Source organism: Macaca nemestrina, chromosome 20, assembly GCF_043159975.1.
Source record: "Macaca nemestrina isolate mMacNem1 chromosome 20, mMacNem.hap1, whole genome shotgun sequence".
NCBI classification, from domain to species: Eukaryota; Metazoa; Chordata; class Mammalia; order Primates; family Cercopithecidae; genus Macaca; species Macaca nemestrina.
Genome location: NC_092144.1, coordinates 16,981,696 through 17,007,607, shown reverse-complemented (window position 1 = coordinate 17,007,607; position 25,912 = coordinate 16,981,696). Strand labels below are relative to the sequence as shown.

Below are 25,912 nucleotides of genomic sequence, written 5' to 3'. Positions count from 1 at the left end.
GTAACTTCTGATCCTCAAATGGTCACCTCCATTACACAGCAGTACTAACAGGAGCTCAGAGAAGGGTAGCCCCTTGCTAAGGTCACACAGCCTTTCAGGGGCAAATCGAGGAGTCTGACCTTTGGAGAGAGGGCGGAGGTCACACCCCTGCAGGTGGCAAGGGAGTGCGGCCCCTTTAAGAAAGCAAGTGCCAGTAACAGGAGCCCCAGCTGGGGAGGGAGCAAGGGCAGGAGTGGGGATTGTTGCCAGGGGCAACCAGTCACCTAGCAACAGGCTTCCTCCCTGCAAGCTCAGGGCTTGCAACTGGGGAAGGGGCTTTCTGACCTGGTCCTTCCCTGACTCCTGGGCCCTCCCCTGTTTACCCATCCTCTGTGGCACCCCATTAGCCTGGCTCTGCAAGAGAAGTCCCTGTTCCCCGAACTTGCCACTCAATGTCACACCTCTGGTCTTTTGCCCAGGCTGTCCCACAGCAAACACGATTCCGTGTCCTGGTTCCCACTGTAGGACCCCCAAGGCTGGGTTCAGCCCTGGTCTTGCAGGGCTGAAGGTGTCTAAGCTGGCTCTGGGTCCCCTAGACTGAGGACTCCTCCCTTGGGGCTGGGGCTGGGATGGATTCTCTCGGAGGCCCCAGCATCTCCTAGGGCTGGCTGGGGATGAGGTCACAGTGGCAGGGAGAGAGGAAATGAATGAATGAAAACAAATCTGTCTCAGTCAGCATCCCTTGGGCTACAGTAGGTGATCTCCAGCCTGAACAGTGGAGGGGTGCACAGGCCATGAGAGGCCAGGTCAGGAAAACCCCCTAATTCTCCAGGGTGGGAAGGGGGTGGAAATTCCCTGGCTGGAATGACCCTGGGTCCTAGAAGTTCAGTTTGGCCCTGGGTTTGAGCACTGACTCTGCACTTTTTCATGGGGCAACTTCAGGTTGCCTAGACGTTCCCATTCTGGGCCTTGGTCTCCCTATGACACAAGCTATGACTTGCCCAAGGTCGTAAGGCCTGTGAGGTCTGGGATCAGTGTGAATTCAAACCCAGCCTGACTCTTCCCACTTTAACTTCCATCCCTTGCAGACCATCTACCTGTCCAACACTCTACCCACAACTCACCCAGTCCCCCCATCTCCATAAAAGTCCCTGCAGCCCTGCCAGCATCCCCCGCCAAAATAAGAGTCGGTCTTACCCAAAAATGCTCCCCAAAATACGACATCCTGATGGTCTCTGTGGAGACCCCTGCAGGCCCCGTCCAGTGCCTGTCTGAAGAGAGAGGCAAGTTTGAGCTACAGAGTCATTGCCAGTGTGGGCTTGATGGGGGGAAAGTCCCTCCCTGTAGAGGAAGGAGAGAAAGGATGAAGGAGGAACTGAAAGCTCCAATGCTAAGAGCATGCCAGGACCCCTGAGATAATTCAGCCCCAGTGCTGGTCCCAAGTAGCTCCAGCAGAGGGGGTCAGAACAAGACATAGATGCTCCCAATTCCACAGAGTCAGGACTAGACTAGGTGGAGGGACAAGAGCTGAGGGAGTCTAGATTGGAGGAGGGGGCATGGAATGTGGGGTTTTTAGGTACGTGTAAGAGTTCATAGCAGTGGGTAGGAGCAGTGCTGGATGACCCCTAACCTTGGCAGGAAAACTCTGATCCACTTCACAGATGGGAAAACGGAGCCCTCCCCGCCCCCAGAGGGGAAGCCACTTGCCAAGATCACACAGCTAGGAAGGGACAGTAGATTTGTACTCTGGACTGGCTGAGCCCAGACCTGAGCTCTCGACTCCACTCCAGGCGGCTCCTGCAGGAAGAAGTTTGAAGAGAAATAGATGCAGGGGCTGTCATCAGCCACATAGGGCTTGGGGTCCCTGAAGTGTCCCTGAGGGTCCCTTGGGGTCTTCTGAATTCCTCTAGGACAGTCCCCACCTTATGCACCCTCCTGGGAGTCAGAGCTCACTCCTCACTGTGACGACCCAGCTGGCACTGCTGCCCCCATGAGTCCCAACCCTGCCCTCGAAAGCCAGTGTTCACCTGGTGTCTGAGTCACTGTCCAGCTCCGTGCCTCAGTTTCCCCATCTGCAAAATAAGAAGGAATGCTTACAAGGGATCTTGCTGGGGAAACCCAGGTGTTTCTGCACAAAAGGCTGGGTCAGGCCGCCTGGCAGGGGATGCACAGGCAGTGTCCTTGGCATGTTCTAGAGGCCAGGCTTGTCACTGGAGCCTGCAGGCCTCATCCATAATTCATGACCCCACAGGCAGCTCGGTAGCAGCTGGGAGCCTGGGAGGCACAGCGGCAGGAGTGACAGGGACCCGCAACCACAGGATGGGGAAGCTCCCGGGGCCTTCCCAGGAAAGGACTGAGCAAGACCTTGGGCAAGGCTGCCCCTCGCTGTGCCTCAGTTTACCTAATCTTGAAAGTTAGTTTAGGCTAGGAGTGGTGGCTCACACCTGTAATCCCAGCACTATGGGGGACTGAGGCAGGTGGATCACTGAGGTCAGGAGTTCGAGACCAGCCTGGCCAAAGTGGTAAAACCCTGTCTCTACTAAAAATACAAAAATTAGCCGCGTGTGGTGGTGGGCACCTGTAATCCCAGCTACTCGAGAGGCTGAGAGGAGAATCGCTTGAACCTGGGAGGCGGAGGTTGCAGTGAGCTGAGATGGCGCCACTGCACTCCAGCCTGGGCGACAGAGTAAGACCCTGTCTCAAAAAAAAAAAAAAAAAGAAAAGTAAAGAAAAGAAAAGAAAGAGAGAAAGAAGAGAAGAGAGGAGAGGAGAGGAGAAGAGAAGAAAGTTAGTTTAATTGGACCCATTATCATTGAGCCTCCAATCCCGGGACTTCTGTGAGTCACCCAAGAGCTCCCATTTGCTCACCCAGACTAGGACAATGTCAGGGTCCCTGAGTTGATTCAGCCCTGGGCCTGGCCCTGCAGGAGTCCCCAGTCTAGAGAGACAGAGCTGGACACAGATCCCCCCGTCCTGCATGGTCAGGGCTGGGCCAGATGGAGGGACAAGGTCCAAAAGAGCCTAGACTAAAGGAGGGCTCATGGGAGTTGGGGTTTTAAAGCATGAATAGGAGTTCACTGGGCAAGGAATTATTTGTTTCAACAAACATTCCCAACCCTGCACTGGTTAATGACAGGGCCCCTGAAAACCTTCAGTCCCCTCTACAGCCCCTTAGGAAACCTAGTTTGGTGGCGGGGGTAGGGTGGTGACCATGCTACACTGACATCCCTAGGGGAAAAGCCCTAAATTTCCATATCATTTCTTAGCTTCTGTCCATGACCAGGACCCTAAGCATCTCCAAATCTCTTAGCGCTCTGCTGACTGGCGTGGGAACCACTAGCCCCATGTGGTGACTTAATTTTTCTTTTTTTTTTTTTCGGAGACAGGGTCACACACTGTTGCCCAGGCTGGAGTGCAATGGTGCGATCATAGCTCACTGCAGCCTCGACCTCCCAGGTTCAAGGGAGTCTTGAATAGCAGCCTCCTGAGTAGCTGAGACTACAGGCTCACACCTGAATTTTTGTATTTTTTTTTTAATTTTTTAATTTTTTTTGGAGACAGGGTCTTGCTCTGTCACCTAGGCTGGAGTGTACGGTGGCACGATCACAGCTCACTGCAGCCTTGACTTCCCAGGCTCAAGTGATCCTCCCGTCTCAGCCACCTGAGTAGCTGGGACTATATGCCCAACTAATTTAATTTTTTTTTTTTTTTGTAGAGACTAGGTCTCACTAGTGTTGCCCAGGCTAGTCTCGAACTCCTGAGCTCAAGCCATCCTCCTGCCTGGAACTCCCAAAGTGCTGGGATTGCAGCCATGAGCCACCACCGCGGCCTTAATTTTTGTATTAATGTTAAACCAAGGAAAATTAAATACAATTGGCTGGGCGCAGTGGCTCACGCCTGTAATCCCAGCACTTGGGGAGGCTGAGGTGGGTGGATCACTTGAGGTCAGAAGTTCGGGACCAGCCTGGCCAACATGGCAAAACCCCATCTCTACCAAAAAAATATAAAAATCAGCAGGGCGTGGTGGCACACACCTGTAGTCCCAGCTACTTGGGAGGCTGAGGCACGAGAATCACTTGAACCTGGGAGGCGGAGGTTGTAGTGAGCCGAGATCGCACCACTGCACTCCAGCCTGGGTGAAAGAGCGAGACTCTGTCTTAAAAATAATAAATTAGGCCGGGCGCGGTGGCTCAAGCCTGTAATCCCAGCACTTTGGGAGGCCGAGCCGGGTGGATCACGAGATCAGGAGATCGAGACTATCCTGGCTAACATGGTGAAACCCCGTCTCTACTAAAAATACAAAAAACTAGCCGGGCGTGGTGGCGGGCGCCTGTAGTCTCAGCTACTTGGGAGGCTGAGGCGGGAGAATGGCGTGAACCTGGGAGGCGGAGCTTGCAGTGAGCCGAGATCACGCCACTGCACTCCAGCCTGGGAGACACAGTGAGACTCCGTCTCAAAAAAAAATTAATTAATTAATTAATTAATTAAATAAAATTATATACCCAACTCCTCGGCTGTGCCAGCCTCTCTTCCAAGGCTCAGTAGCTACATGGGGCTGGTGGCTGCTGTAATGGATGACACAGATGAGAAAGCCCTGCCGCCAACATTGTTCTAGAAGATCCCAGGAACCAAGGAGCCCAAGTTCCCCAGAAACCAAGAATCTCACTACTGTTTTTACAGTTTCAATTAGATTGCCTCACCCCACCTCTGGCAAACAGATATACACGGAGCACCAGTATGTGTGCGACCCTGTACCTAACTATTCACACGCCTCTGCTCATCCAAGCTTCATGTCATGCCCTCAGATGCAACCCCAACTTTATGAGGGAAACTGAGGCACAGAGCGATCAGTCATGGGTCCCGGCTGACTGTGATTTTGCCCCTGGTCTGTCTGCCAATGACCTCCTGTTTGAAACCATCACGCGTGGCTCTCTGGGTTTCCAAGCCCCCTCTGTCGCCCCCCCAACCCAAACCACCACTCACAGCTGGAATGGAGGATGGGGGGCAGGGCAACGGGTGGCCCCATCAGGCTTTGGCCAGCCCAGGAAGTGACACCTGCTACTTCTCCTGAAACCCAGGTTCCGGGCAGGGGGGGCCTCCCCTCTGTTCCTGAGGGGGGCCAAGGAGAGATGATGGGTATCTACTGGCCAGGGCTGAAACTCACCGGACAGGGTAGCGAGTGGGATGGGGCCCCCGTCTGATGGGGCAGGCGCCAGGAGACAGCCACGAGGCCACTTCCGTCAGCACCAAGTTGGAGGCTTGTGTGCATGGGGGGGACAGGAAGCTCACCCCGCCCCGCCTACCATCCAACCGCCACCTTACCTCCCCCGCCCAATCAGCACCCGTGGGACCTCCCTGGAACCACATAGGCCATGGGTGAGTAAACAAGAGGCACCTGAACCTGGAGCCCCCCCCAGCCTGAACCTGGAGCTGTTCTTACCGAACAAATATTAATCATGACAACAATTGGGAAATAAGTGAGCACCAACCCTAGCCCAGGCATTCAACATCTTGCCATCCCGAGGTAGGCCGATACCCGCTTCACAGAGGGGGCAAACTGAGGCTCAGAGAGGGAAATGCAGTCAGAAAGGGGAAGACATGGCCAGGCGCGGTGGCTCATGCCTGTAATCCCAACACTTTGGGAGGCCGAGGCGGGGAGATCATGAGGTCAAGAGATCAAACCTATCCTGGTCAACACAGTGAAACCCCGTCTCCGCTAAAAATACAAAAATTAGCTGGGCGTGGTGGCACGTGCCTGTAGTCCCAGCTACTTGGGGGAGAGAGAGAGAGAGAGAGGGGAGAGAGAGAGAGAGAGAGAGAGAGAGAGAGACGGGAGAATCGCTTGAACCCGGGATATGGAGGTTGCAGTGAGCTGCGATCGAGCCACTGCACTCTAGCCTGGGCGACAGAGAGAGACTCTGTCTTGAAAACAAAACAAAACTATATTTGCCAATTACATTGGCATAAACATGAATATATTAATATTACACACAAAAATGTTTCCTTCAACCCAAAAGTTCATTTTTTTTCCCTTCGGATTTTAAAAGAAGTGAAAACATCAACCTACAGACCCCTAAAAGCACTGTGAGCCTGAGACATCGGGCTTGTTGGGTCTGATGGAGAAGTCAGCCCTGCTAGAACCCAGGTCTCCCAGCCTGTACGGCGCCAGCACAAAGCCCAGAGACAGCCAGAGACTTGCCCAAGGTCACACAGCACACTGCCAGCTGACTCAGAGGCCCCCATCCTGCCTTCCCGGCACCAAGTCTTGCAAACCTGGGGCTGAGACATGTAAGCAGCCCCAGAACAGTTAAAACAAAGCAGGAACCACATCAGCAACAAAGGCAAGACCCGAGCTCCCATTCTGGGAATTGAGTGGTGCCTGGCTGGGTGTCCAGAGCCACTGACGTCTTGCCTGGTGACCTTGGGCCACTCCTGACCTTCCAGGATCTGGCTTCCAGGATCCTGGGAAGCAGGATCTGCCATTTCCCTCTCTCTCTCGGACCCCAGTGAATGTACAGTAGGGCCAGTAGCAGCGGTTTCCTCATCCTTCCCACGGACCGGTCACTTGGTTCAGGCAGGTACCATGGTGTTTCCATGACCCACTATGTCATGTCTCCCCTCTTGGCTTAGCCACCTGGGCTGCGATCACTTATACAATCTGGCTTGATTCTCACCACCGCACCTCAAGGCAGGGTCTTATCTCGACCAGCACCACGATGGGGAAACTGAGGCACATGCCCCAGGTCACACACTCAGGCCACCAAGTGGGGATCTGAGCCAGGGATTCTCAGGAATTTTCTGTTCTCCCCATGGGTCTCCTCCCTCTTCCTCACTTCATTTGGCAAACATCTATCGAATGCCTACTGTATGCCTAGCTTTCCCAGGTGCTAGAGTCTCCTTCGGCAATGCCCTTGGTAGACTCCCCCTTCCCCTCCCTCCTCCTGGTCAGCTGTGACCCGATTTAAAGAGCACTAATGCTGTCATTAATATCATAATGATCATGTCTGTATTTACAGAGCTTCCTCCTCCCACAGACTCCTCTCATCCTCCCAGAGGAATTCAGCCCATTTCACAGAAGAACAAACCAAGGGACCAAGTGAAAACACACACAGGTAGGGGCAAATTCAAACCTGGGGGTGTCAGACTCCCAGCCCTGTGCCCACCACTGGGAGGGGGCTCCAAGGGACAGGGCATGAGCTGGCCTGGCAACTCCCACCTCCTCCTGCCCAGGACCTCGCCCGAGAACAGGTTCGCCCCTGGTGTGGGTGATGGTATGTGGGTCAGGGTGTGCCCTAGGTGGCCCCACTGGTGAGACCAGGGTGGTGATGCCCCGTCCCAATGATTGCAGCTTGGTCCTATGTTTTACTCCCTGCCCCCATGCCCCCACAGCCCCAATATCAGAGTGTCATCATCAACCTATTTTGCAGTGCAGTAAACTGAGGCTCAGAGGATAGCAAGGCACTGTGGGAGGGTCTCCAAACCCAATACTCTCTTGACCCCAAACCACCCACATGTTAAGCAAAAGAGTGAATCACCATCAGACAAAATGTGGGCTGGGTGAGTTCAGAATCTGTAAAATGCAGGGTCCGAAGCTCCCAACCTCAATTTTCAAAAGAGGAAACCAAGGTTTGGGAAGGCGCTGTCACCTGCCCAAGGTCACCAGTGAAGCAGGTCCATTCGACTCTGCCTCCTGGTCCCCATTGCGGCTGGGGCAGGTGACTCGGGGGATCCAAGGCAGATGGAGGGGCCCCCCACCACCCAAACCTCCTCCGCACCCCACTCACAGCCAGCCTCTGGCAAGATCCTAATTTACCTCGATTTATTTTAATCCCCAGGAACAGATGCTAGCTGTACACCCCGCCCCTCAGTAAGAGAGGGACCCCCCCAAGTCCAGGCTCCAGGCCCTTCAAGGCCTGGCCTGGATAAACCGTGCCAGGCAGGGGACCCCACACTGACCTCCTCCCCAAAATTCCAACCTTGGGGTCCGCACAGAAGATGCCAGTGAAACGCCTCCCACCCCATCCTTGAGGTGGGGGACTGGGATGGGGCAGATTAGAGGAGGGGCCAGGTGACCCTCCAGCTCCTCCAGCCATCAGGCCTGGAGAGGGGTTCACAGTGGAGGAAAAGGGAAGCGGGTACCTCATCCTCGGTCCCCGGTGGTCTGCAGGCCGGAGCTGGGAAGAGGGAATTTGCGGGTGGTCCCCATCTCGGCCACCGCCCAGGGTTCCAGGCTGGAAGGGGAGCGGCGCCCCCATCTTTGCAGCCCCAGAACCCAGACCTAGGCTTAGAATAAAAGGATTTGGGGAGGGGTCTCGCGTCGTCACCGCCCCCGTGCACGCTCGGTTCTAGGCCAGGAGACGGTGGATTTGGGGAGCGGTCCCCGTTTCCGCCTGCGGACCCCCGATTACCACTTGGGGAAGAAACCGGGGCGCCCACCGCTTAGCCCCCAACCCCTGCTCTCCATCCCTCGCGTCCCGCCGCGCCTTTGCCCTCCGCAGCCGCCGGGGCTGCAGGGCACGGTGCGCGTGGGAGGCTGCGCGGGCCAGGGTGTCCCAGGGGGTTCCGAGGGGCAACACTCACCTCCTGAGCTCCGGCCGAGCCCCGCGCTCGCCGCCACCTGCGGCTCGGTCGCTGACACCCGAGCCCGCCCCGCCCCTCCCTCCGCGGCTGCGGCGCGGCTGCCGACTGGCTCCGCCCCCTGGGCGTGGCCTACAAAGTCCCCACCCCCGCGACGGCGCCAGGAGGCAGGGCGGGCTCTGATCCCGCGCAGTCCCCCATTGGGCCATTTAGGCGGCCGTCTCCGCCAGCCCAGCGCGCTGATTGGTCCAGCCTAAGACCAGGATCTTTTTAATAGTCCCCCCCTTTACGCCACCCGCAGCCATTTGCATAATTTAAAGAGACAGGCGCCACTCTTTCCCCCTGAGAGTCAGTGGTAAAGGGTAAGGAGCGACCAACGTTTATTCATCGCCCAGGTAGGGCTCATTTGATGACCCCCCACAAGCCTGTAACCGGAACGTTATTGGTCTTTATTTTACAAGTGGAAAATCTGAGGCTCAGAGAGGGCAAGGTCTTGTTTGGAGGCCACACAGCAAGTCTGCAGCCGGCCTAGGGCAGCCCCGGGATCCGGCCCCTTGCACAGGAGGTCATCCCCTCATAGGACATATGACAGTTCTGTTTTGGAGGTCGAACTCGATTGCTTGAGGTTAGGAGTCCGAGACCACCCTGGCCAACATGGTGAAACCCCGTCTCTACTAAAAATACAAAAATTAGCCGGGCGTGGTGGCAGCTGCCTGTAACCCCAGCTACTCCGGAGGCTGAGGCAGGAGAATCACTTGAACCCGAGAGGTAGAGGTTGCAGTGAGCCGAGATCACACCACTGCACTTCAGCCTGGGTGACAAGAGTGAGACTTCGTCTTAAAGAAACAAACAAAACGAAGAAAAAGAAAAAATAAACTTACACAACACCCGCCAGTCCCCCGTTCTACCCTCTGCTTAGGGACAGGGCACCCGGCTGATTGCTCTTGCCTCTCTCCACCAGCCTCCCAGGCTCAGTCAGGGCAGCCCAGGAGCACAGACCAGAAGCTTGGGAGACCCTAAGGATCTTCTCTTCCCTTCATCACCAGCATTTCATCCTGTGGATTCAGTGTCTCTGAAACAGTTCCAAATTGTCCGTTTTCCTACACCCCACAGTGGTCCAATTATCTTCAGCCTGGATGCTGCCTCAGTTTCCTATTTGTGCTTCTTGTTCCCTCCATCCCAGCCCTACACAATCCCTGTTCTCCAAGGCAGCTACAGATGTTCTTTCTTTTCTTTCTTTCGTTGTTTAGAGACGAGGTCTTGCTCAGTTGCCCAGGCTGGAGTGCAGTGGCATGATCATAGCTCACTGCAGCCTCAAACTCTCAGGCTTAAGTAATCCTCCTGCCTCAGCTTCCAAAATGCTGAGACAACAGTCATGAAGCACTGAAACTGGCCAGTTCATTTTATTTCCAAATAAACCTTTTATTTTAGAGCAGTTTTAGATTTATAGAATTATTGTGAAGATAATACAGAGAGTTCCTGTATACCCCACACTCAGCTTTCTCCTATTTTTTTTTCTTTAATTTTTTTTTTTAATAGAGACAGGGTGTCCCCATGTTGCCCAGGCTGGTATCAAACCCCTGGGCTAAAGCAATCCTCCCATCTCGGCCACCCAAAGTGCTGAGATTAACAGTCATAAGCCACTGCGCCTGGCCTATTATCATTATTATTTGAGACAGAGTCTCTCTCTGTCGCCCAGGCTGGAGTGCAGTGGCAGGATCTCAGCTTGCTGTGCAAGCTCTGCCTCCCAGGTACACGCCATTCTCCTGCCTCAGCCTCCCAAGTAGCTAGGACTACAGGCGCCCGCCACCACACCTGGCTAATTTTTTGTGTTTTTAGTAGAGACGGGGTTTTACCATGTTAGCCAGGATGGTCTCGATCTCCTGACCTCGTGATCCACCCGCATTGGCTTCCCAAAGTGTTGGGATGACACCGCACCCGGCCTATTATTATTATTATTATTATTAATTTATTCATTTGGTGAGACGGGGTCTTGCTCTTGTCACCTAGGCTGAAGTGCAGTGGCGCCATCTCAGCTCACTGTAACCTCTGCCTCCCAGGATCCAGCAATCCTCCCACCTCAGAGTCCTGAGTAGCCGGGATTAAAGGCACGCGCCACCACGTCCAGCTAATTTTTGTATTTTTTTGCACAGACGGAGTTTCACCATGTTGCCTAGGCTGGTCTTGAACTCCTGAGCTCACTCCATCCTCTCCCCTCATCCTCCCGAACTGCTGAGATTGTAGGCGTGAGCCACTGTACCTGGACTGCTTCCCCCATGATTAACACCGTCCATTGGTATGTCCATTTATTACAATGTCTTTTATCTTTTTCTTTTTCTTTTTTTTTTGAGACGGAGTCTCACTCTGTTGGCCAGACTGGAGTGCAGTGGCACCATCTCGGCTCACTGAAACCTCCGCCTCTCGGGTTCAAGCGATTCTCCTGCCTCAGACTCCCGAGTAACTGGGATTATAGGCACCCACCACCACACCCAGCTAATTTTTGTATTTTCAGTAGAAATGGGGTTTTGTCATGTTGGCCAGGCTGGTCTCAAACTCCTGACCTCAGGTGATCTGCCTGCCTCGGCCTTCCAAGGTGCTGGGATTACAACAGTGAGCCACTGCGCCCAGCCCGCCTCCCACATGATCATCACCTTCCACTGGTATGGCCACTGGTTGCAATGTCTTTTTTCTGTCCTAGAATCTTACATGACATTTACTCCTCATGTCTCCTTAGGCTGTTCTGGGGTGTGACGGTTTGTCAAACTGTCTTGTTTTTGGTGACAGTTTTGAGGCATGGCGGTCAGGTGTTCTATAAAATGTCTCTCCACTGAGGTTTTTCTGATGTATTTCTCACAGTTAAATGAGGGTGATGGATCTGGGGAAGGAAGACCACAGAGGTGAAGCGCCCATCTCATCACACCATATCAAAGGTACAAACTGTCAACATGCCTTACTCTGCTGGTGTTGACCTTGATTTCCTGGCCGTAATGGGATCTGTCAGGTTTGGGGGTTGTTTGTTTTTTGTTTTGTTTGTTTGTTGTTTCTTTGTTTTCTTGAGACAGAGTCTCGCTCTGTTGCCCAGGCTGGAGTGCAGTGGCGCAATCTTGGTTCACTGCAACCTCCGCTTCCCAGCTTCCAGCGATTCTCCTGCCTCAGCCTCCTTAGTAGCTGGGATTACGGATGCCCGCGACCATGCCCAGCTATGTTTTGTATTTTTAGCAGAGACAGGGTTTCAGCATATTGACCAGGCTGGTCGTGAACTCATGACCTCAGGTTATCCTCCCGCCTCGCTCTCCCAAAGTGCTGGGATTACAGACGTGAGCCACTGTGCCTGGCCTGTTTTTTCTTTCAGAATGTCCTTATTTTCCGGCACTGCAAGATGCTCTGGGCTCTTCTTGTATATTTCCTGTCCTGGTTCTAGAATCAGCCTTTTCTCCGAGGAGTAGCCCCGGTACCTTTGAGTGGAGAACGGTGTTAGAAACCAAGACCTGGGTCGTCGGTGTGCTTGTTTTTTGTTTGTTTGTTTGTTTGTTTGCTTGTTTTTGAGATGGAGTCTCACTCTGTCGCCCAGGCTGGAGTGCAGTGATGTGATCTCATCTCACTGCAACCTCCACCTCCTAGGTTCAAGTGATTTTCCTGCCTCAACCTCCCAAGTAGCTGGGACTACAGATGTGCACCACCACGCCCAGCTAATTTTTTTGGGTTTTTTTTTTTCGTATTTTTAGTAGAGACGGGGTTCCCCCATGTTGGCAAGGCTGATCTTGAACTCCTGACCTCAAATGATCCACCCGCCTGTGCTTCCCAATGTGCTGGGATTCCAGGTGCACGCCGCTATTCCCGGCTAGTTTTTGTGTTTTTAGTACAGACGGGGTTTCACCATGTTGGCCAGGCTGGTCTTGAACTCCTGACCTGAAATGATCCACCGCCTGGGCCTCCCAGTGTGCTGGGATTACAGGCATGAGCCACCACACCCGGCTAATGTGTACTTGTTTTTTTATTTTTTATTTTTTTTGAGACGGAGTCTTGCTCTGTCGCCCAGGCTGGAGTGCAGTGGCCGGATCTCAGCTCACTGCAAGCTCCGCCTCCCGGGTTCCCACCATTCTCCTGCCTCAGCCTCCTGAGTAGCTGGGACTACAGGCGCCCGCCACCTCGCCCGGCTAGTTTTTTGTATTTTGTAGTAGAGACGGGGTTTCACCGTGTTAGCCAGGATGGTCTCGATCTCCTGACCTCGTGATCCGCCCGTCTTGGCCTTCCAAAGTGCTAGGATTACAGGCTTGAGCCACCGCGCCCAGCCTGTGTACTTGTTGTTACTGGGGTGTTGTGTCTTGAAGGACCTGTCTGCAGACAGAGCAGGGAGGCATATGTGTGTATATATGTATATACACATATCTATACATATTTTGCTGTAACTATCTATATTGGGCAGAACATGAGCTCAGCCTCCTCCCCTTGCTCGTCTGTAATCTTCTACTTTATCCCCGAGAAACCTGGCTCCCACCGCCAGCCCTCCAAAGTAGGAGGCAGGACTCAACTCCAGAGGTGGGGCTGTGACATTGGACCAAATTGAGGACTAGCTATTATAAAACAGACCCCCAGGGAAGGGGCTTTTTTTAAGATATGCCCACCAGTGTGCCATGTCAGTTTACCGTTGCCATGGCAACATGCAGAAGTTACCACCCCTTTCCATGGCAACAACCCTGATGACTCGGAAGTTGTCACCCTTTTCCTGGAAGTTTCTGCATAAACTGCCTTAATTTGCATATATATATATATATATATACACACATTTTGGTTTTTTGAGATGGCATCTTGCTCTGTTGCCCAGGCTGGAGTGCAGTGGTGCAATCTCAGTTCACTGCAACCTCTGCCCCCTGGACTCAAGCGATTCTCCCGTCTCAGCCTCCCGAGTAGCTGGGATTACAGGCGCGCACCACCATGCCTGGCTAATGTTTGTATTTTTAGTAGAGACGGGCTTTCACCATGTTGGCCAGGCTGGTCTCGAACTGTTGACCTCAGGTGATCCGCCCACTTCGGCCTCCCATAGCGCTGGGATTACAGGCGTGAGCCACCATGCCTGGCCTGCATTTGCATACAATTAAAAGTGGGTATACATATGAGTGCAGCTGTGCCTGTGAACTACTATTCTGGGCGCACTGTCTATGCAGAGTAGTCTTGCTCAGCAAGGAACAGCACCTCTGATGCTGCTCTACACAGCCACGTCAACAAATGCTGCTGTTTAGGGCCAGGCGCGGTGGCTCACGCCAGTAATCCCAGCACTTTGGGAGGCCGAGGTGGGTGGATCACCTGAGGTCAAGAGTTCGAGACCAGCCTGGCCAACATGGCGAAACCCTGTCTCTACTAAAAATACAGAAATTAGCCGGGCGTGGTGGCTCATGCCTATAAGCCCAGCCATTTGGGAGACAGGCTGGAGGATTGCCTGAGCCAGAGAGCTGGAGGCTGCAGTGAGCTATCATCACACCACTGCACTCTAGCCTGGGCAACAGCGAGACTGTCTCAAAAAAATAAATAAATAAAATAAAATAAAATAACCAGGCCTAGTGGCAGGCACCTGTAGTCTCAGCTATTTGAGAGGCTGAGGCATGAGATTCACTTGATACTGGGAAGCGGAGGTTATAATGAGCCGAGATGGTGCCATTGCACTTCAGTCTGGGTGACAGAGCAAGACCTCTCTCAAAAAAAAAAAAAAAAAAAAAAAAAGAGAGAGAGAGAGAAAAGACCAGGCATGGTGGCTCCCTCCTATAATCCCAGCACTTTGGGAGGTCGAGATGGGTGGATCACCTGAGGTCAGGAGTAGTTCAAGACCATCCTGGCTAATACGATGATTCCTCATCTCTACTAAAAACAAAAAAATTAGCCGGGTGTGGTGGCAGGCTCCTGTAATCCCAGCTACTTGGAAGAATGAGGCAGGAGAATCGCTTGAGGCAGAGGTTGCACTGAGCCAAGATCACGCCGTTGTACTCCAAGAGCTAAACTCCATCTCAAAAAGAAAAAAAGAAGAAGAAGAAGAAAAGTTGCTGTTTACCAGTCTGGGCAACATTGCCAAACCCCATCTCTACAAAAAAAAAAAAGTACAAAAATTACTCCAGGCACAGTGGCTCAAACCTGCAATCCCGGCACTTTGTGAGGCCCAGGTGGGAGGATCACATGCGCTCAGGAGTTTGAGACCAGCCTGGGCAAAATGTGAAACCTTGCCTGTGCCAAGAATACAAAAAATTAGCTGGGCTCCATGGCTTGTGCCTGCCTGTAGACCCAGCTACTTGGGAGGCTGAGGTGGGAGGATCCCTTGAGCCCAGGAGGTGGAGGGAACAGTGAGCGGAGATCATGCCACTGCACTCCAGCCTGGGTGACAGAGCAAGACTCCGTCTCAAAAAAATAAATAAGTAAAGAAATAATTCTGGCCGGGCGCGGTGGCTCAAGCCGGTAATCCCAGCACTTTGGGAGGCCGAGACGGGTGGATCACGAGGTCAGGAGATCGAGACCATCCTGGCTAACACGGTGAAACCCCGTCTCTACTAAAAAATACAAAAAACTAGCCGGGCGAGATGGTGGGTGCCTGTAGTCCCAGCTACTCGGGAGGCTGAGGCAGGAGAATGGTGTAAACCCGGGAGGCGGAGCTTGCAGTGAGCTGAGATCCGGCCACTGCACTCCAGCCTGGGCGACAGAGCGAGACTCCGTCTCAAAAAAAAAAAAAAAAAAGAAATAATTAGGTGGGCATGGTAGCATGTGCCTGCGGTCCAAGCTTCTCAGGAGGCTGAGGTGGGAGGACTCCTGGAGGCTGCAGTGAGCCAAGATCATGGCACTGCATTCCAACATGGGCATGAGAGTGAGACCCTATCAAAAAAAGAAAAAAAAAAGAAAGAAAAAAAAAGAAGAAAAGAAAAGAGAAGAAAAGAAAAAGAAAAGTTGCTATTTAACACAATTGACTTGCCCTGGAATTCCTTCCTGGGTGAAGCCAAGAACCCTTCCAGGCTAAGCCCCAGTTTTGAAGCTCACTCATCCTCATCACCTTCACGTGCTCAGCTGTTCCACTGCAGTGCACGTGTGTAGCAATTCCAGAATGTTGAACCGGGACCCACAGCAGGGTTTCAGACAGAAACTGATCACCTTCTTCTCCAGCTTGAAACACTCCCCAGACTCCCCCACACTCTTGGTAAAAACTGCAAACCCATCTCAGCAGCCCATCATGCTTATGGGGTCCAGCCCTCCCTACGTTCCTATCCTCATCTCTCTCTACCTGCCTCAATGCAGGGGGCACAAAAGCAGTTCCACCTCAGGGCCCATCTGACTGGTAATTTTCCTACCTTGAGCTCTTAGTTCCTGTTTGGTCCCCTCCTCCAGGAAGCCCTCCATCTGGCCTCCCAGGCTCCTTTCCCACCTTTAGCCCTTGTGGTCCCTTCCTCCAGGAGGCCCTCCATCTGGACTCCCAGGCTCCTGTCCCACCTTTAGCTCTTAGTTCCTATGTGGTTCCCTCCTCCAGGAAGTCCTCCTTCTGGCATCCCAGGTTTCTTTCCCACCTTTAGCTCTTAGTTCCTATGTGGTCCCCTCCTTCAAAAAGCCCTCCAGTTGGCTTCCCGGGCTCCTGAAAACCCATCTGGCCTTCCTTCCAAGCCAGTGCTGATCCCCCAGGACTGGGATGTTATGTTAGGCATTGCCCCCTCCCCCTCCAGCCTGGGAGCTTCTTAGGGGCCCTGGTACCATCCACACCTGTCAGGTGAGGTCTGAACTGCATCCATACTCCCCCAGACACTCCTCTCCCAAGCCTGGGCCAGGGGAAACTGAGCTCAGAGAAAGCAAGCTACTCTCGGAAGTCACACAGCAAACACATGTCAGGGCAGGACTTGACATGGGTGTGCTGGTACCACAGCTCACACCTGCCCTGGGCCTAGATCCCAAAGGATGCTGTAGGGGGTGGGGAGGACAGGATGACATAGGGCAGGCCTGTTTGGGGGTACCTGGGGCCAAACAGGCCAGGGAAGAAAACTCAGGGGTCCAGTTGCCAAAACAGCCCAAGGCTCCCTACTCCTCCTGGAGATTCAGGCCAACTGTCTTATTTCTGAGATTGGGGAAGAGGAGAAGCCCAGAGAGGTTAAATAACATTCCCGAAGTCACCCGGCAGCGCTGCCAAGCTGGGGCACAACCAACATTTCCTAAGAACCTACTGTGTGGGGGCAGGTACTGGGTCCTGTCCTGGGCAGCGGGGACCCAGAAACAACCAAGATGGAGAGGGTGCAGCTCAGAGTGAGGGGAATCAATAGAAACATATTGACACATTGACATATAAACATGTAAACAAGTAAGAGTCTGCTAGGGCTACGGACTAAAAAGAAATACAACAGGGAGATGTGCTGGTGGACAGGATGACAGTTTTTAATTTTAATTTTTATTTATTTATTTATTTAGAGATGAAGTCTTGCTCTTGTACCCCAGCCTAGAGTACAATGGCGCCATCTCGGCTCACTGCAACCTCTGCCTCCCGGGTTCAAGCGATTCTCCTGCCTCAGCCCCCCGAATAGGTGGGAATACAGGTGCCCGCCACCATGCCCGGCTAGTTTTTGTATTTTTAGTAGAGATGGGATTTCACCATGTTGGCCAGGCTGGTCTCAAACTCCTGACCTCAGGTGACCCACCCACCTCAGCCTCCCAAAGTGCTGGGATGAGTCACCACGCCACCACACCTGGCTTTTTTTTTTTTTTTTTTTTTTTGAGACGGAGTCTCGCTCTGTCACCCAGGCTGGAGTGCGGTGGCCGGATCTCAGCTCACTGCAAGCTCCGCCTCCCGGGTTCACGCCATTCTCCTGCCTCAGCTCCCGAGTAGCTGGGACTATAGGCGCCCACCACCTCGCTTAGCTGGGACTACAGGCACCCGCCACCTCGCCCGGCTAGTTTTTTGTATTTTTTAGTAGAGGCGGGGTTTCACCGTGTTAGCCAGGATGGTCTCTATCTCCTGACCTCGTGATCCGCCCGTCTCGGCCTCCCAAAGTGCTGGGATTACAGGCGTGAGCCACCGCGCCCGGCCCACACCCGGCTTTATTTATTTATTTTGAGACAGTCTCACTCTATTGCCCAGGCCATCTCAACTCACTGCGACCTTTGCCTCCCAGGTTCCAGCAATTCTCCTGCCTTATCCTCCTGAGTAACTGGGATTACAGGCGCCCACCACCACGCCCGGCTAATTTTTTTTTTTTTTTGAGACAGAGTTTTGCTTTTGTCACCCAGGCTGGAGCGCAGTGACGTGATCTCAGGTGACTGCAACCTCCGCCTCCTGGGTTCTTCTGCCTCAGGCTCCTGAGTAGCTGGGATTACAGGCATGTGCCACCACACCTGGCTAATTTTTGTATTTCTAGTAGAGATGGGTTTCACCATGTTGGCCAGGCTGGTCTCGAACTCCTGACCTCAGGTGAGCCACCCGCCTCCCCCTTCCAAAGTGCTAGGATGACAGGCGTGAGACACTGCGTCTGGCCCTAATTTTTGTATTTTTAGTACAGATGGGGTATCACTATGTTGGCCAGGCTGCTCTCGAACTCCTGACCTCAGGTGATCTGTCTACCTCAGCTTCCCGAAGTGCTGTGATGACAGGCATGAGCCACCAGGCCTGGCCAGGACACTTTTAAGAGAGGGGGTCAGGAAGGGTCCAGGCAGTGGACTAAGAGGTAGTAAGGAGGGCTACCTGGAGGAGGTGCCATATCAGGCAGGGCTCCACTACGCCCTGCCCCATCACTGCCTCTCACTGGGAAGAGCTGACATCATCCTAGAAATTAGCTCTGGCCACGCCCTACCAGGACCTGGCGCCTCCACCCACTCGCACTGGCAGGCCTCTCCCAAGTCCACACTTTAAGCCTGCTTCCCCTGCGTCTCCCCTCCCCCAGGCCCCATGGGGTTTGGTCCCAGCTGCTCAGTGAGGCCTCCAGGCAGCTGCCTCCCACACTCTTCCCCCTTTGCCGGGGCTTCAGTGTCACCCTTCTCTCGGTTCCTCCCGCAAACCAGGACTTTGCCTCTGCTGGTGCCTCCTCCAGGAGCGCCCTTCCCCTTCCCTAGCAAGGCTCATCCTTTTGCATCCTTGGGAAGCCTCCTTTAACTCCCCACGCAGCAGCGCTGCAGGCCTCCTCTGAGCCCTCGGGGTGCGCGTGCCACCTCCCCACACCTCACACCATAAGCTGTTACTTCTTTGTGTTTCGTTGGCCCAGTTGACACTGTTTGCCCCGTGGGAGGAACTTCCAACGGTTTTTGTTTTTGTTTTAATGTTGTTTGTTTTGAGATGGAATCTTGCTCTGTTGCCCAGGTTGGATCTCGGCTCACTGCAACCTCTGCCTCCCAGGTTGAAGCAATTCTCCTGCCTCATAGTAGCTGGGATTACAGATGTGCACCAGCACACCTGGCTAATTTTTGTATTTTTAGTAGAGATGGGGTATCTCCATGTTGGCCAGGCTGGTCTTGAACTCCTGACCTCAAGTGATGTGCCCACCTCGGCCTCCCAAAATGCTGGGATTACACGTGTGAGCCACTGCACCCGGCCTAAAAAGCTTTCTTGAGAGTCAACTGGCAAGGAGACAGTAGGCGAATTTCAAATCTGTCTCTTCTAGCTGGAGCTTGGGAGCAGGTTTCTTTTTTTTTTTTTTTTTTTGAGATGGAGTCTCTGTTTCCCAGGCTGGAGTACAGTGGCGCGATCTCAGCTCACTGCAACCTCCGCCTCCTGGGTTCCAGCGATTCTCCCACCTCAGCCTCCAGAATAACTAGGATTACAGGTGCTTGCCACCACACCCGGCTAATTTTTTGTATTTTTGGTAGAGATGGGGTTTCACCATGTTAGCCAGATTGGTCTCGAACTCCTGACCTGAAGTGATCCGCCCACCTCAGCCTCCCAAAGTGCTGGGATTAAAGGCATGAGCCACCACGCCCAGCCAAGGGAGCAGGTTTCATAGGCAGAGGATTACCATGGGGATGATATGATTGCATCATGTGCAGGGGTGATGATGCGTTCTCGGTGCTCAAGTCCACACTGCAATAAACAAGGCACCGCCCTCCCCCTTTTATTTTTTGAGACAGGGTCTTGCTCTGTTGCCCAGGCTGGAGTGCAATGGTGAAATCACAGCTAACGGTAGCCTCAACCTCCGGGGGTTTAAGTGATCTTTCCACCCCAGCCTCCCAAGTAGCTAGGACTACAGGCATATGCCACCACACCCAGCTAATTTTTGTATTTTTTGTAGACGGCGTCTCACTATGTTGCCCAGGCTAGTCTCCAACTCCTGGCCATGAGAGAGCACACCCAGCTTTCTCTTTTGAATTTTGTCCCATTCCTTTTTTTTTTTTTTTTTTTTGAGATGGAGTCTCACTCTGTCACCCAGGTTGGAGTATGGTGGTGCAAGCTCAGCTCACTGCAATCTCCACTTCCTGGGTTCAAGCAATTCTCCTGCCTCAGCCTCCCACGTAGCTGGATTACAGGTGCGTGCCACCACACCCGGTTAGTTTCTTTTGTATCTTTAGTAGAGACAGGGTTTCACCATGTTGGCCAGGCTGGAACTCCTGACCTCAGGTGATCTGTCTGCCTGGGCCTCCCAAAGTGCTGGGATTACAGGTGTGAGCCACCACGCCCGGCATAATCCCCATTCCTTGATCTGAGTACTTGGGTTCTACCTGTGGTTGAGTTTTTCATTCCACTCAAGGGTTATGCATTGGGCATGCTTTGTTCATCTGTTAATGCTCCAGCCATATGTGACTTGCACCCTGGGGGTCCATTGCACTGAAAAACAACTCATAATTTTGTTACATTTTGTTACTAACAAAGCTGAACCAGATTGGATTGGTTCTATGTTTATACCACACCCATTTGTTGTAATCTGTTCAGCCTACAACAGCCAATTCAGTGGTCTGGACAGACTATATGGCTTAAAATACCAACAAAGTTTACTCTTTGACTTTTTTTTTTTTTTTTTCAGAGTCTTGCTCTGTTGCCCAGGCGTGAATGCAGTGGCACGATGGCTTCACTGCAATGTCCTTCTTCCCTGGTTTAAGTGATTCTTCTGCCTCAGCCTCCTCCCGAGTACCTGGGATTACAGGCGTATGCCACCATGCCTGGCTAACTTTTGTATTTTTAGTGGAGATGGGGTTTCACTACGTTGCCCAGGTTGGGGGTCTCAAACTCCTAACCTCAAGTGATCTGCCCACCTCAGCCTCCCAAAGTGCTGGGATTACAGGCATGAGCCACTGTGCCCAGCCACCTTTTGCCTTTTAACTAGAGATTTTTGTCCATTTACGTTTGTTGAAATGACTGGCAAGTTTTATGTACTTTCATCATCTTATTTGGGGCTTTCTATTTGTACCCTTTCCCTATGAGCCTTAGGTGGGAATATATCTTTTTCATTCTAATTTTACTCCCTCTACTATGTGGAAGTCATAGACTAGTTCTGTTCTCCTAGTATTTACTGCAAAATCTTTACTATTTCTCCTATGCTCACCCAAGTAATATGTTACCTCCCCACAAAGATTTTAAGACCTTCTTCCTCCACTTAGCTCTTCCTATTTGCCATTGTCGTTGAAGTTTAGTTTTTAACCCTATCACATTGGACATTATAATTATTTTTAATGGTGGTTATTTTTTATTGATTCACCCACAAATTTTCTTTTTTTGTTGTTGTTGAGATGGAGTCTTGCTCTGTCGCCCAGGCTGGAGTGCAGTGGCCGGATCTCAGCTCACTGCAAGCTCCGCCTCCCGGGTTTACGCCATTCTCCTGCCTCAGCCTCCCGAGTAGCTGGGACTACAGTCACCCACCACCTCACCCGGCTAGTTTTTTGTATTTTTAGTAGAGACGGGGTTTCACCATGTTAGCCAGGATGGTCTCGATCTCCTGACCTCGTGATCAGCCCGTCTCGGCCTCCCAAAGTGCTGGGATTACCGGCTTGAGCCACCGCGCCTGGCACACCCAAAAATTTTCTACTTTTCTGCTCGCCGATTCCTTCTGCACGTCAGCCCTGTACCTAGATCTCTTTCTTTCTGCCTGAAAAACTTCCTCAGAATTTCCTTCAATGAGGGTCTGCAGGAGATAAATTCTCAGCTGCTGTCTTCATTTCATTCTCATCCTCCAAATTTATGTATTTATTTATTTTAGAGACAGGGTCTCACTTTGCTTCCCAGGCTGCAGTACAGTGGTGTGTGATCATAGCTCACCGAAGCCTCCTACTCCTGGGCTCAAGCTATCCTCCCATATCAGCCTCCCGTGTAGCTGGGACCATAGGTACATGCCACCACACTTGACTAATTTAAAAATGTATTTTTGGCTGGGTGCAGTGGCTCACGCCTGTAATCCCAGCACTTTGGGAGGCTGAGGGGGGTGGATCACAAGGTTGGGAGTTTGAGACCAGCCTGGCCAATATGGTGAAACCCTGTCTCTACTAAAAATACAAAAATTAGCCAGGTGTGGTGGCACGCACCTGTAGTCCCAGGTACTCGGGAGGCTGAGGCAGGAGAATCACTTGAACACTGGAGGCGGAAGTTGCAGTGAGCCGAGATTGCGCCATTGCACTCCAGCCTGGGCAACAGAGCAAGACTGCATCCAACCCCCCCCCCCCAAAAAAAAAGATACGCAAAGCTAGGCTGGACACAGTGTGGCTCATGCCTGTAATCCCAGCACTTTGGGAGGCCGAAGTGGGCAGATCACTTGAGGTCAGGAGTTCGAGACCAGCCTGGTTAACATGGTGAAACTCTGACTCTACTAAAAAAATACAAAAATTAGCCGGTTTTGGTGGTGCATGCCTATAATCCTAGATACTTAGGAGGAGACTAAGGCAGAGGAATCACTTGAACCTGGAAGGCAGAGGCTGCAGTGAGGCGAGATCATACCACTGCACTGCACTCCAGACTGGTGACAGAGTGAGACTCCATCTAAGAAAAAAGGAAAACAGGCCGGGCGTGGTGGCTCACACCTGTAATCCCAGCACTTTGGGAGGCCGAGGCGGGTGGATCACGAGGTCCGGAGATTGAGACCATCCTGGCTAACACGGTGAAACCCTGTCTCTACTAAAAATACAAAAAAATTAGCTGGGCGTGGTGGCGGGCACCTGTAGTCCCAGCTACTCAGGAGGCTGAGGCAGGAGAATGGTGTAAACCCGGGAGGCGGAGCTTGCAGTGAGCCGAGATCGCGCCACTGCACTCCAGCCCGGGCAACAGAGCAAGACACGTCTCAAAAAAAAAAAAAAAAAAAAAAAAAAAGGAAAACAACAAGGACTTGGCCAGAAAAGTTGGTGATGAATTAGAGCAGATTTGGAAACAGGTGCAGACCCACAGGGGACCTTATTTAAGGAGGACAAGGCATTTCAAATCCGTATACAGCATAGGACAATCAAGGAGCCTTTGGGGTGAGGCAACTTCTATCCCTCTCTTCAATCCCAAGTAAATCTTAGGATAAAAGTTGAAATTATGAAAAAGAAAAAAATGTAGGAGAATTTGTACCAACAGCAGGAAACACCTCTCAAACATAAAAGAGAGACATTTAAAATTGCAGTTTGGGCCGGGCGTGGTGGCTCACGCCTATAATCCCAGCACTTTGGGAGGCCGAGGTGGGCGGATCACGAGGTCAGGAGATGGAGACGATCTTGGCTAACACAGTGAAACCCCGTCTCTACTAAAAAATATGAAAAAAAAAAAATTAGATGGGCGTGGTGGCAGGTGCCTGTAGTCCCAGCTACTCAGGAGGCTGAGGCAGGAGAATGGAGTGAACCCGGGAGGCAGAGCTTGCAGTGAGCCGAGATTGCACCCCTGCACTCCAGCCTGGTTGACAGAGCGAGACTCCATCTCAGAAAAAAAAAAAATTGCAGTTTGGCCAGGTGCAGTGGCTCGTGCCTGTAATCCCAGCACTTTCGGAGGTTGAGGTGGGAGGATCACTTGAGGCTAGAAGTTCGAGGCTGCAGTGAATCAACTATGATCCCATCTACTGCTCTACTGCACTCCAGCTTGGGAAAGAGAGACTGTCAAAAAACAAAACAAAACAGAACAAAAAAACAAACAAAAAAACCCCACCACACAAAAATATTTACAGCAAAACCATGCCTAAACAAAATGGAAAAGTACATTTGGAAAACATTTACCATGTAAGTTTATTAGCCCTAATTTAAAAAAGAAAATTGTGTAGGAATGAGAAAAAGACAAATATCCAATGAGAAAAATATCAAACCAGCTAATTAGAAAAAGGCCCATAAGTCAGGCACAGTGGCTCATGCCTATAAATCCCAGCACTTTGGGAGGCCGAGGTAGGAGGATCGCTCGAGCCCAGGAGTTCATGATCAGCCTGGGCAACATAGAGAGATCTCATCTCTACAAAAGTAAAAGAAATTAGCTGGGTGTGGTGACACACCCCTGTGGTCCCAGTTACTTGGGAGGCCGAGGTGGGAGGATCTCTTGAGTCTGGGAGGTCGAGGCTGCAGTGAGCCATGATCATGCCACTGCACTCCAGCCTGGGCAATGCAGTGAGGCCCTGTCTCAAGAAAAAAAAAAAAAAAAAAAGGGCTGGGCGCAGTGGTTCATGCCTGCATGCCTGTAATCCTAGCACTTTGGGAGGCCAAGGCAGGTGGATCACCTGAGTTTAGGAGTTTGAGACCAGCCTGGCCAATATGGAGAAACCCTGTCTGTACCAAAAATACAAAAAATTAGCCAGGCCTGATGGTGCACGCCTAGAGTCCCAGCTACTCAGGAGGCTGAGGTGGGAGGAACGCTTAAGCCCAGGAGGCAGAGGTTGCAGTGAGCCATCATTGAGCCACTGCAGTTGTCTGGGTTACTGAACAAGACCCTGTCTCAAAAGAAAGAAGGAAAAAAGGCCCGGGCTGGGCATGGTGACTCATGCCTGGAATCCCAGTACTGTGGGAGGCTGAAGTGGGTGGATCATTTGAGGCCAGGAGTTTGAGACCAGTTTGGTCGACATGGCAAAAACCCATTTCTACTAAAAATACAAAAATTAGCCAGGCATGGTGGAACATGCCTATAATCCCAGCTACTTGGGAGGCTGAGGCACCGAGAATTGCTTGAACCCAGGAGCCTGAGGTTGCTGTGAGCTGAGATTGCACCATTGCACTCCAGCCTGGGCAAGAGAGAGAAACTATCTTTTTTTTTTTTTTTTTTTTTTGAGACGGAGTCTCGCTTTGTCGCCCAGGCTGGAGTGCAGTGGCCGGATCTCAGCTCACTGCAAGCTCCGCCTCCCGGGTTTACGCCATTCTCCTGCCTCAGCCTCCCGAGTAGCTGGGACTACAGGCGCCCGCCACCTCGGCCGGCTAGTTTTTTGTATTTTTTAGTAGAGACGGGGTTTCACCGTGTTAACCAGGATGGTCTCGATCTCCTGACCTCGTGATCCGCCCGTCTCGGCCTCCCAAAGTGCTGGGATTACAGGCTTGAGCCACCGCGCCCGGCCGAGAGAAACTATCTTTTAAAAAAAAAAACGCCCATAAATAGAAGGAAACCTCCCTGGTAATGGGACAATTGAAATAAGAACAAGTAGGCAGCAGGGGTCACTAGACAGTTTGGCCAAAACAAGAAACCCGGGAGAGTCATCCTCATGTATACATGGTGACCCCAGAAGAGGTCCGTCCTTACCCTGGCAACAGAGAAAAGGCCGTAACCTGAGTCCTAGCTGATGGGGGACTGGGCAGGGCTGGCTTTGCACTGCTGTGTCCACTTGCCTAGGCTGGGGCCTTTCTCCGAGGACTCCCATCCCTGTAAAGCTTCCGCTGTGGAGGTGTGGAGAGTAGGTAGGTGGGAGTGGGAGGTGGCTGGCTGAGCTCAGCAATATTGGCATCGCCAGCAGGCATCGGACAGGAGGCGGCAGGCACAGGCATGGCTCCCCTGCTCCAACTGCCCTTCCTGATCACCTACCCTGTGACCATAAGACCTCGTGAAGGGCCAGGGGCACCTACCCTGTGACCATAAGACCTCGTGAAGGGCCAGGGGCACCTACCCTGTGACCATAAGACCTCATGAAGGGCCAGGGGCACCTACCCTGTGACCATAAGACCTCATGAAGGGCCAGGGGCAGTGGCTCACACCTGTAATCCCAGCACTTTGGGAGGCCGAGGCGGGTGGATCATTTGAGGTCAGGAGTTTGAGCCCAGCCTGGCCAATCTGGTGAAACCCCGTCTCTACTAAAAATACAAAAATTAGCCGGGCATGGTGGCACATGCCTGTAATCCCAGCTACTCGGGAGGCTGAGGCAGAAGAATTGCTTGAACTCGGGAGGCGGAGGTTGCAGTCAGCCAAGAACCTTCAAACAGGAATTTCTTCCCTCACTGCCCTGGGGGTCCGAAGTCCAAAAATCAGGTCAGCAGAGCCATGCTTCCACAGTAGCTTAGGGGAGGAAGC

General features: G+C 52.4%; 1 protein-coding gene across 11 annotated transcripts in view; it reads right to left on the bottom strand.

Moving 5' to 3' along the window:
* The window catches only part of LOC105486730 (FCH and mu domain containing endocytic adaptor 1), a 52,019-nt gene extending 43,380 nt beyond the window's left edge, over nt 1-8,639 (bottom strand). For 2 of the 11 annotated variants that reach the window (XM_071086724.1, XM_071086723.1), the window contains exons 1-4: nt 8,560-8,639; nt 2,007-2,051; nt 1,610-1,776; nt 1,177-1,250 (exon numbers count right to left, since the gene is read on the bottom strand). In XM_071086724.1, the coding sequence (XP_070942825.1) occupies nt 1,177-1,203 (27 nt within the window). In that variant the 5' untranslated portion in view covers nt 1,204-1,250; nt 1,610-1,776; nt 2,007-2,051; nt 8,560-8,639. Of the gene's footprint in view, nt 1-1,176; nt 1,251-1,609; nt 1,777-2,006; nt 2,052-5,143; nt 5,255-8,559 lie in introns of those variants that run through there. The other 9 variants (XM_071086716.1, XM_071086725.1, XM_071086717.1 and 6 more) reach the window with 8 other exon arrangements.
* Between the last annotated feature and the right edge of the window lie 17,273 nt (nt 8,640-25,912).